The sequence below is a fragment of the Anas platyrhynchos genome, chromosome 3 (genome assembly GCF_047663525.1).
Source record: "Anas platyrhynchos isolate ZD024472 breed Pekin duck chromosome 3, IASCAAS_PekinDuck_T2T, whole genome shotgun sequence".
In the NCBI taxonomy this organism is placed as follows: domain Eukaryota; kingdom Metazoa; phylum Chordata; class Aves; order Anseriformes; family Anatidae; genus Anas; species Anas platyrhynchos.
Genome location: NC_092589.1, coordinates 73270532 through 73282865, shown reverse-complemented (window position 1 = coordinate 73282865; position 12334 = coordinate 73270532). Strand labels below are relative to the sequence as shown.

Sequence of the window (12334 nt, the reverse complement as noted above, 5' to 3'; positions counted from 1 at the left end):
ATGATCAGGACAGAGGAATCCCCATGGTGCTGATCACAAGTGCCACAACTCTTAAGATACCTCATTCAATTTTTCAGAAAAAATCATACTTATAAAAGCATCAAGTTAGAAAAAACAAAGCACTCTGGTATTGAAGATGACAACTCCTCAAAGATATAGCTGCGTAACTTCCTTTTTCACTTGCACACATATAATAAAGGAGCAGAAACAATTTTAGAATTGTTTTCACCTAAGCTCCCCACTTCTTTAACTAGAAGTAATCTACATTCTGGTGCATTAGAGACCAGTAGTAGAACCCAGGGGACACACGCTCTTCTGGGTCTTGACCATAGCCAAGGCTGAACTACACAGAACAGCACTCAGCTGGAGAAGTCATTGCCATCATGTCACCTGGCAGCAGGGAAGCTAAAATGCAGCGCAGCAGCCAGGATATTCCACCCTGCAGGGTCCTTTTGAGCACATCTGAGCAAGACCTTTGCAATGGAACACTCAGAGCACAAGAAGTCTGTTTCTTTCTAGTGAGTGTAGACTGCCAATGACAAAAGAAATCCTCTCTTCCACTGTCTTTCTTTGCAATAGTGGCAGATTAACAGTATTTAAATGGAATTTTTCAAAACTCACCCTGGACAATGCAGAAGTAGTTTTGATCTGCTTGTAATAGGAAAAAAAAAGGTAGAATAGCAAGCAGTAACACTAACATGCATCCTATGATTTTACAGATAATATAGTTCAGCAAATAATGTTATTCTAGTAACAACTTAAACACATTCACCAGTTTTATTTAACATGAGCTAGAAGAATACAAAATGTTAAATAATGCCCCACCTCTCCCAGACTATAATCTACTGTTTTGTGGCTTCCTAAATTAGAAATTTTGTTAGCTGCCATTATCTTAATTTAAAATTTTTATTGCTAAGCTCATAATTTAAGCTAGAAGCCTAGATATTCACAAAAATTCTATTTCAGTCTCTTGCTAGATTGTTCAGAAAAAAAGAAAACAGACTGATAGCAATGTTTCTCCTAGTACCTACACTAATATATTCTGATTAGATAAGGAAAAGTCTACTCAGTGTCCAGCAATGTAACACTCCATCATAGATTCTCAGAAGACACATTTCCCTCAAAAAGTGAATGGATTAGCTTTCTGACCCCAATTGTTTCAACTATTGAAATGTCACTGTAGCTGGGATGATAGATTTTTTTTTTTTTGGTAGTGGTATGGAATATGTTTGTTCTGCTCTGCTTTAAAGACAGGTAAAAGCATTTCTCCTGTGATGAAAAGAGGTAAATTCTTGCTGTGTGACTTCTTTAGTTTTGTTTTTTAAAGACATTGATGCAAAGTCTTGATTAACAAAGGAGATAAAATCTGGAAAGTTTCAGTTGCAGATAAATTATTTTTAATACTGAGAAACTGCAAAATCAGGAATTAAAATAGAAACAGGTATACAACTGATACAGTGGTGAATGTTCATAGCTGTAAAATATGAAGTGCTACAGCTATATTTCATCTACTATCACAAATTTCTTTTTCATGCATTCTCTTTTCTTTCCTCACAAAGGTATCTCTCATCATTGCTTTCATATCTAGGTAGAAAAAGTCAGCTACAATTACATCATTCTTAACAAAAACTTGCATTAAGATATCATCGGTGCCACCACCGCAAAAAAAAAAAACAAACCTAAAAATAGAAAAGCAAGTGCCCCATCTCAAGAAGCTTTCAGTAGAAACTATTCTGTAACCAGAAATAGCACAAGAAAATAAGTTAATGACAGAAGTTTCATTTTTCAAGAGCTTGAGAATAATAACATCGCCGAATTGAAGTCTATTGCAAACAACTCAAAAACTAGAAATTAAACAAAAGACATGAAGTCTCCCCCAAGTGTTCCTTCAAATTCATTACATCTTTCTGCAGCAAGTGCATCAGCTTAAGTTCATGTAGGTGATCTACAAGTTAAAACACAATCTGTGTAAGAAACAAAAAGATAGGGACGCCATCCAAAGCAAATGGTTTGCTCCAGTACAGATAGGAATCTAAGAAACTGCTACTGCTGTCTCCAACAGCGTGGCAGAGCTGAGCAGCAGCAGGCTGTCAGCTCAAGGCAGCTAGCTACCTGCTAGGAAACCCTTTCTATGTGGTATTCTCATGTGAAGCACACAAGTCAACAAGAGTTTACTTAAGCTAACTTAAATGTAAGCATTGGCATGGATTTATCTATTTACTGCTATGGTAACTGGCACACCTGGGAGCTCACAATCAGCAAGCCAATTTGGTCCTGCAAACACCGCAGCTGCATTCACATGACATTACATTTAGCCTCCTGAGCCCTGCTAGGAGTTATGATACCAGGGTAATACGGATCCTGTGCTTCCAGGCTCATCACAGCACAAAAACTCCTTCCTACATCTCTTTGCTCACAGTGCAACATCTTGGATTAAGAGACAACCGTGACCAAGCAGCCTGGCATAGTGATCACAAACTTAGTGGTCACAAAAGGTCCAGGAAACTTGAAACCTGTAAGAGGAAACGCACCAGCGTTCATAATATAAGGAAGCAGTAACAGTGTTTTGAAATGGAGTCCTGCAGCAGAGTATCAAGATGCTTTTGGACAAGCCTGCCAGCACACAGCCTTAATCCTGTAAACACATGTATGCCTCACTTTACCACACATGGGCAGTCTTGTTAACTCAGGGCTGCTCCCAATAACATTCTCCTGGAAAAAAAAAAAAAAAAAAATCACAACTGCTTAATGTCAAAAAAATTTTGTTATACACAACATTGTTAATGAAGTACCTGCTGGTTTATTTTCCATGCCTAATTCTTTGATCAGATGGTAATAATGTAACTACCCTCAGCAAACAGCTCCCATTGCAAATGTGACAGTAGGTGGCCAAAGTACTAATGCTAAGACAACAAACACTCCAGCTCAAAATGAAAATCCTCAGGAAAACAAAACAAAAAACATGAAGAGCCATGCACAACAGTCCTCTAATTAAATGAATATGTTTCTTTAATATCATAACAAGGAACATCATCTAAATAGAAAAGGAAAAGTGCTTTGCCTTTTGGTACAAGAAAATTCTGACCTGCTGCTGTAGCACGACAAAAATGCATATATAAATATATATATATTTAAAGGAGCCCAGTAGCTGAGCTTTAAAAAGTTGTATAAATTTATCCTGGTTTTCTGAAGCTAAAATATTTAGAAGTGTTCTAGAAAAGAAACAGTATTTACATACTGAACATTGTGATTGACAAAAGAATTTTAGCATGTGTCAGTCACTGTTCAGCTCACCTCATTAATCTAAAAACTGTATTACAACTACATGGTCGAGCAAAATCCACCATCGCACTTCAGAAGGCCTTAGAAACTTCTTTGCTACTTAGGCTTTAATATCAAGCACTTCTGCACTGAGGGAAATTAATTTTGCACCAGTTGAACAGCAGGTATTCTCTTCTAACCCAAGGAAGTTTTAAGGCCTCGGATACTTATTTCACCATCTGACATCCTGTCAACAAACAAGACCTTGCAAACTGAGTTCGGAGTCTGAAATGAGGAAGACCTGGTTTTAAATTCCAGTTCAGTCCAGATGCTACTCATGCTTGAATGGGATGCTCATTCATCCAAGGCAAATGCTCTAAAAAGATATTTACTGTTTAGGAGAAAAACATGCAACTCCTACTGCTTGAGGAGATCGACTCCATGTATTCAACTGCCTTCTGAGGTCACTGATCTGAGACATGCAAAGAAGACAGCAAAGGTCACTCGAGCAGACGACCACTGTGGCACCTGCCCCACTTGGTCCAAGGCGTGTCGCTGCCAACTTCTGCATGCAAAGAGGAAATAAGAGATGAAAAGTATTATTACTGCAAAATCTCCACATGCAGACCAGCCTTGATTACAGAGGGCAGAGCCAAACGGGTTATAATAGCAAAGAATGACCTGGGATAAGTCTGCCACAAAGCTATATCTTTAGCACAAGGTAGTAGACTTCCACTGAAACAATTTGCTTTGATCCTCCCCTGCCTGAATAAAGGCAGACACAGAGCACAAAGGCAGCTTCCCACTGCCAACTGAAACAGGCCATTACAAACTAGGGTTAAATGGGGCTGGCACTGAGAAGTCATCTGTCAGTGCTGCTTTGGTGGATTTGCTGCATTACCCCAGTTTATCAAGAAAAGGTAAGTACTGATGCACCTAGCGTAACCAGCTCTGAATAAAAATAATTCCAAACAATCCCTAGACAGCACACCACTTAATCCTCAAATCAAGATGAGATGCTACAAGGATTTGGAGATATATCTACATTTTGCCCATTAACTACAGAAAAATCTCAGGTTGCCTATGGACAATTTACAAGAAGTACCCCAAAATTTTGATGAAATTGGACTGAGATGAGCAGTCTGAACAGATGTGGAAAAGTTCTAAGCATTACTTCGGGGGTATAGACACTAAACTGGACCATTCAAAGGACCATTCTGTCCAGATTTTTCCTCCATGTCATATGAAATTAGAAGTTAAAAACCAAGAATCTTTCCTTCTTGGCTGAACATACTAACTGGAAAGAAGGACTTCCTGCCTTGCTTCAAGTTATTTCTTAAGAAATAACTTACTTCTTAAAACACAAAACAACTCTACCTGGTCAGCACCCCCTGCAAAATATCTGATATACTACCTCGAGACATGTCATCTTGAAATCATCTTTAAACAGGCAGTTTATAAGTGTATATCTAGATACATAATAACATGATAAACTCCAGAAAATGTTAAATCATGGCAACTGCTAAATATTTAGTACTGTCAAGCAGTCCTAGTCCTGGACATAAATTTGCTCTCAGTATTGATTGGAAATTCAGAAAAATAAAAAGCTTGAGAAAAGCTTTTTCCACTCCTCAGTCTCTCTCCTACTTGGAAACCAATGCAAATCTAGATTACAACTAAAATTTAAATAAATGGAAAACCCAAACAAGCAGTTTAATCCGAGTGGAATGTACTGTTGGCAAACTGGCTTCGTTTTAAAGCTGGAAGTTTTGTTGCACCAAAACACCAGAAACAGTGGAGGCTCAGCAACAAGCTGCAATGGAAACATCTTTCAGAATAGAGGTTCCCTTTCTCCTTCGAAGAGAGAGAGAAGAAAAAAAAAAAAAAAAAAGCACAGAGGAAAGATTTTAGAGTTTTAAATAAGTTTTCATTCTCAAGTTTGTTCCTCCTTTGAGCAAATATCATGTTATTTCATGTTTACTCTCTAGGAGTTAAGGAGTCCTCAACTAAAACACTTATTTCAGAAGGAAAACTTGAAAAACAATTCAACACCAAGCAAGAATATCCTAGGGAAGAAAACTGAACAAAGATGTTGTTATGCCTTAAGTCTCAAAACTTGGGCTCACAGAGCTGGGTGTTTAGGTTAAGAAAGGAATTGGCAGTAGAGAACTGCAAGTGAGAAAATCTTATTGCTGACTTCAGAAAGAATAGAAAAGTGAGAAAAACAGTTATAACTTCTAATTTATTTTCATTTAAAAACCAACATGTTTTCAGAAGCACTGTGCGTTCTTTTAGCACAATGCCTGGATTGAAAGCAAGTGCTTGTAGATGCACAGAAGGAAGACTTATATCAGATTACATGACATAATTAGCAGTATGCATTGTAGCACTGCCTCTATTTTTAACATAATACCAGCCCAATGCATTTTCGGGTGATATGCAGGCACTGGTACACAACGCTGGATACTTTTGACTCAAAGTTGTTTGAAAGAAGAAGGTTGGTTTCTACACAAAGCTAGAATAATGAAAATGGTTAATTGCATACTAGGTTTAAAAAGAACTAACCCAGTTCACCTTCCCAAGCCAACTTCTGGCAATGATATAATCCAAGCTTTCCAGAAGAATACACAAAGAAAAAAAATAAAGTCAAAGTTATTGGAAACTTCAAGAAAGTGGTAAACAACAGAAAAACCACCACTTAACGTTTTGGATTTAATTCATGGATGTAGGTCCAAGTGAAGATTTCCATGTTTGACTTGATTTCTGGAGAGAGCTCTGAGCCTTGTCCTTTTTTTTTTTTTTTCATCCTTAAGCTGTAAACAACTTACTGGAATACGTGTGACAGCAAATCATATTTTTGGAAATTTCAACACTCAGTATCCACAGGAAAATATACTCAAGCCTTCAAAACTATCTTCTGTCCCACAATGGTATATTCAGTACTTTTCCACATGTTTATTTGAAAAGGAGAAACATGGACCTGAAGAAGTCAGGAGTAAGAAGACAAAGCAGCAAGAATTTCTTCAAAGTTCCCTTGGTGGTAGTAACAGTGAGACAACAATTTTCTTTTAAATAATCTATTTTGGTCAAACTAGATGAAAATTTATTATTTTATATAACCTAGGAGCCCATACTTCTTTCTTTTTTTCTTTTTTTTTTTTTAACTTAATGCTTCTATAGTATGCTAACTTCCAAATCTTTCCAAATTCTTAGCACTTTTCACTTTGATTGAACATCTTGAAGATATTAAAAATTTCTCCATATATGAATAAAAAAGCATCCAAATGCAAGCCAATGTCTCAAAATTAAGACAGCTATTTATATATTAAATAGGGAAACTAAATTATAAGTATTTTAAAGATAGGGTAGAAATAAGCTGGCTTTTTGGCAATTTAAAGCTGAGCAGAGCTTTTAGCAAAATCAGTGCAGAGAGGCAAAGGATCGCTGCTATGCTACATTACCTTCAGGATGTGAAAAATAATTTAAGACAGAAGCCTAAACTGACATCTAAATACACAAGTATGGAAAGGGTCATCTCCAGTTAGGAGGTTAAAGGTACAGACAACCTCTGCAATAGCCTCTAGTGAGAAAAGCAGAAGCAAAAAGAAGTCTAAAACAGTTAGTGTCCCACCTGCTAGATCAGAAGAACAGATGCTCTTACTTACAAAATGCATTCAAGCTCAAATATTTCTGGCTCTGCAGATCTCTAGATATTACTCTTATAAAAAAAAAAAAAAAAAAGAAACAAAACTTTTTGTTTCCTTTTTATGTAAGCAACTGTAGGGAGTACATTTGTTGCTTACCTTAGCAGTAAATAGAGATGAGGAAATGTCTGTGTTTAATTTCTTCACTTTAAAGCATTTCAATTCAGTCACAAAATAAAAATTCACCAAGCCAGTGTCAAGCGCCTGCATCACTTCACACCTCTTTTCAAAACAACTCTAGTTCTGATGCCCTGAAAACCAGAATCACATAAACCCTTACAGCTGCAGATCAACTTATCCCAAACAATTGTAAGAAAAAGCTGAGTAAGCGAAGCACATTACCACGCAAGAAGAATGGAATACAGTTAGCATGGAAAAGGATGGACAGGCTCCAAACAGAGGAACAGCATTCGAAGTGACCCAGATACCTCACTTTACATCACTTTGTGAACCTCCACTGTTTTCAAGCCACTCTTTATTCCAGCCAAAGACCTTCTCAGGGTGAGGCAATTTTGCAGTTGACAAACTCAACAACAGAAAGTTTCCTTAAGTCTCACTCAACACAAAGACTGAAGCCTTCAGAGAGCAGGCAAGTAGGCTGAAGGAAGGAGGGATGAGAAAAGGCCAGCTAAGGACTATTAACAATTGAAGTTTAAATATACAATATATAATATAAATATATATTTATGTATATCCACACCCCAGCTCGGAACATTCCCTGACACTTCAAGATTAGGTCTCCTCCCTTAACTTCTCCACACAGCCTCGCTAGGCATACGTGATACAGGCCCAGCAGCAGCACAGCGTGTTTACAATAAATAGGGCAGAGATACTGCTTGTTCTTTTGGTAGGCTAGCAGAAGCTGTAAATAAGCCTTATCATTTAAATGCATCATATATTAATACTTCAGTATGAGCAAGAGTATCTGGACGGCAAAAAAAAGCCAACAGACAAAATGTTTTCTAAATTAGCAGTCTGGCAGAGTAACATGCGGCTTTTGAAGGGAGCACCCTACAATAGATAATTAAACCCATTCCACCTCATGGCTGGAAGAAACAGAACATACTTTTACACTGAAGTGAATTCACACACAAAAAAAGAAAGATATGTTTTCAGTTACTTTACATAAGAGTACTACGGGAAACAAAAAACAATATGGGCATTTGCATTATGCAAGGAAACGAGTCAGCTTCCAGATGGGGCCGATCCACCACCACCAGTGAGGAAACTAAATTCATGGGCTTGAACAACCCATAAATTTTCTGTGAGGTACCTTTCTGCAGTGACAGACCAACAGCAGGCATCACGGGGAAACATCACTATCATGCAGTTGGACACTGACAAATAACTTAGGCAGAAACCCCATCACCTGGTAGATGTGCCTAGCACTTTTCAGCTCCAGATTTTCACATTGACTAAGGAGTTATTGCAGGAAGGCTGTGAAGATTGGCGAGGAAGTTCTAAAGTCATTTATCAAAGACTACACCAAAAGCAGATGAAAGATCTGGGAAGTTACCCAAAGTCTCCTGAATTGCACCCTAACATGAGAGCCATCGGGATAAGCCATTTGAGAACAAGGAGCATATTTGAGTTTCCCTCTCATTGCTCTAACAATTAAGTGTCACAGAGATCAACCATGAACGCTCATTCTCTAGAGCAGCAGACCTAAAACCAAAAAACAAACCACTGACAATGTACTTGCAGTCCTCCCAAGTCAACCATTGCTTTTAAACAAGAGGCAGAGGCTCCTCATGTTCTGGTGCCACCCATCTGGTAAGCATGGTCCTGGAGATCAAAGGGAAAGCGCTCAGAGGCCCCCCCCAGCACTCACAATCACAAAACACAGAGGCTGGAAGTAAAAGCCAGCCAGTTGGCAATGCTCGCCCTTTCCCAGGGAGATAACAAACATATCACTCCTGACTGATGCTTAAGAGCAATTTAGACAAAGAGTTCTAGTGATGAACGTGACTCATTCTTCCTCAACAGGCTATACCATTGCTTTACTTCCCCAGTCCTTGATTTTTTCCTCCAAATGTCCAACTCAAGTTTTGCTAATCTTCAGATCAACTGCTCATTCATTTCAGCTCATGTTGTATTCTTCACAGGAGTCTCTTCATCCTCTCCATCCCCCATTTATCTGGGAACACGCTATGTTGGCCTTCCTGTTAGCTGACCATACCACCAACTTCGTCAACCTTTCTTCACAAAAATAAATAATAAAAGTCAGATCTCAAAGATACGCTGCAGGTTCCCACCCAGTATCACTGCAACTTTAAATTCTGTCCTTCTTCTCCAGTATTTTGACCCTCCCTGCCAGCTTGTACTCTCCAGTTCATCACATGCACATCTTCATTAATCAAGGTGGCACTGGCCAGAACCTGCACAACCCGCACCAAGCACTGGCTGTCCTGACCTCACTCACCTTCTGAGGCAAGTTTTCCAGCTAGCTTTATTCACTGCACGGTACTTTCTTGCTCGTAATTACCTAGCTTGTTAATGAGAATACTGTGTGAATGTCGAGGACTTCAATCTATCAGTCTCTCTGCACTGTAAGACCTGTTACTCCATCACAGAAGTGGAAGAAATACTAGACTTAAAATCATTTATCCTTGGTAAGTCTGTTTCAGCTGCTGCTCAACCTTTTTTCTAGGCACTCAAAATGTGTTTTTATCACCATTCCAGTATTCTTTTCTTTCAGCTGAAGTAAAACCCACCAGTTCATTCTTCTTCCCACCCCACTTGTGTCATACTGAAGAGGTATGCACTATTATTATTTTTCAGTCTACTACATCTCTCCACTAGCACGTCTGAGATTACTTCAACTAGGTTTTTTAAGCACCTTGGAATGAATTTCATCATGCCCTACCAGATTGAAAAATCTGTTGCTTATCTAAGTAATCTGCAGTTTTCCCCCCCTAATCCAGGCCAAGCACTATTTACCATTTTGTCATGACTTAACTACACTTGCTGGATTAACTATTTCAGAGAATGTTTCAATCACCTCAGCACCATCTCTTAATCCGTAAATCTTTGGATCTTTTCTTCCTTACTTATTTCCAATATGCACCTTATTATGTACAAGCAGAACTGCGACAACCAAACACATCCTAGTGCACTTCACATGCATCTTCAGCAACCTACATTTCCTATTTTCTGTATTTTGCAAGTTTCACATCAATGAAGAGGTCAACAGAGAGCAAAGTTCTTTCACTGCTACTTTTTCCCTTCAAGAGAAGTGTTTAATACTATCAAGTTACTTCTCAAGTACTCTGAGACCAGTTTCTTTCTTCCTTAGATATACCTCCAGTCACACTTCACATGCCAAATTCTGAGTATTTTAACACCTGTGGGTTTTATCCTGCTGTTTTGTCATCTTCCATGCTCTGTGGGCTAATACCTTGTGGTCATTCATGCAGAACCTCGTTTCCATCTATGAATTCTCAGTCCACTCCCTTGTTAATCTAAAAAACTACTTTCATGAATTTACATACCTCAGCAGAGTAGTATGTTCTGCACGGTCTTTCCTAGAAGACGCTGGATGGTTTTAAGAGAATTTAACTAGCAAAACTGATACATTGGATGACTCTTCTCCAGCTCCTGACGTACACCTTATACAAATTCCAGTTACGTACATCTAATTAATGTGACAGAGGCTGAGCAGAACAGTTTTAACAATCACGCATTAAGACCTTCCATTGCTGGCCAGTCCCCACCTATTTGTGTTGGCACGCAGACACCTAGGATACCGGGTGGAAGGACCCACTGTTCTGCAAGGTCATGAGCATTATGATATAAATACGTGCACAATAATATATTTACAGGAAGTCATCAAAAAGCTCTAATAGAGTTGGGGTTTTATCTGATAAATGTTTTTTTGAGATATTTGAAAATGTGAAAACATACGAAGTTGATCTTGTCACTGTTAAAACACTGCAAATGAAATAGCTTTAAAATGTTTAAAGTTTGGTGATAAAGCTGATGATAAAGTGACTTTATCAGCTTGATATCATTAACAAAAGCAAGGAAGCCTAAATTAGAGAAAAGGAGGCCAGTGTGCTGATATTTTCTTTGTAATAATTCTTGCAAAAATAACTTGTCTAATCAGAATGAGAAATCAAATACATTCTCATAGGCTAAAAACCCGTTATTCTATATATATAGATAGTTAGCACCTACACTAAAAAACTCATGGTCCTGCATACAAGTCAGAGAAATAGGAATTAATTTTAAGCAACTGTTTTTACATGTTTTTATACAGACAATACCATTTATTATTCAGAAACAAAAAAGAAAGATGCACGCTTAGGATTCCACTATATTTCCAAGCGATTTTTTTCCAGGAAAAAATAAAAGTCCGTAACAAAGACAGACTCTGAGGATGCCAAGCTAGGATCCTAAAAAGGAGCCATGCTGACATAAGCTGCTGCCAAGCCTGCAGCTTATGCTAGCCACGTAATATATTCTACCAGCCTGCTCCAGACAGAAATCCACAAAAACACTAGCAGCATAGCTGCTTGCACCTAAATAGTCGTTGGTTACCCCACCAGGCAAGAAGGCACCAGCTCCTGAAAGAAATAGCTACCAGGCAACATGGAAAATCCAGGTCTTTGGTTTTCTCGGTGACCTATCCTGAATGCAGAGCAGAACGATGAAGAAAGCACATTTTCCAAATCATTTCATGCAAAAAATTCAGTCTACGTTGGCTACTAGCCTGAGACTTACCATCCTACATGAGGGAGGACAGCAGCACTGCCCATTCCCAAAAGTAAAACCTTTGGGTTCAGAGCTGCCTCCCCCTGCCCTGGGCTCTACGCAGTTAGCTTGGTAGGGAATAAGTTTTAGACAGCGTAATGATATGTATCAATGTGGGCTTAAAGCCTTATCCCAGCACAGGGAGATAGCATTATACAAGTGAATCCTGTAACAAGGATACTATCCTCAGCAGGATTTTGCATTTATAACGTTCCTAAGCTATTTAACTTTAGAAACACTGCTAAAAGTTCTATGGGGTAACTACATTTAATAGTTTGCTTTATCTGCCATCTTCACTGCAGAGATTTGAATAAGATTCCTCTTGGCCATCAACCAAAAACCATTTCATGCCTGACAATAGTCCGCAGCATCCAAAGTAGAATACTTGGATGGGATTATTTCTTCCACAAATGCTTATCCAAAGATTACAACAAACACTTTTATTTCCGAGTACGACAGCCAAGACTTGCCACTCTATAATCATAAAATATTTCTCTTTTAGATCCATGCCTAAGAAGAAAATGAACTTAAGCAAAAAAGTTACAACAGCAGCTTTCAAAGATTTTTTTCAAGTCATGTTGGATTTGATTTTATTTCCTTAACTCATTGTAAACCCT

At 38.3% G+C, this 12334-nt stretch overlaps 1 protein-coding gene across 4 annotated transcripts in view; it reads right to left on the bottom strand.

The window, feature by feature from the left end:
- Positions 1-12334, bottom strand: part of SESN1 (sestrin 1) — a 70214-nt gene that overhangs the window by 56132 nt on the left and 1748 nt on the right. For 2 of the 4 annotated variants that reach the window (XM_038175890.2, XM_038175892.2), the window contains exon 2: positions 3683-3826. The exons of the other annotated variants lie outside the window; for them this stretch is intronic. In XM_038175890.2, coding sequence (XP_038031818.2) covers positions 3683-3826 — 144 coding nt within the window. The remainder of the gene's footprint in view (positions 1-3682; positions 3827-12334) is intronic. 4 annotated transcript variants of the gene reach the window in all.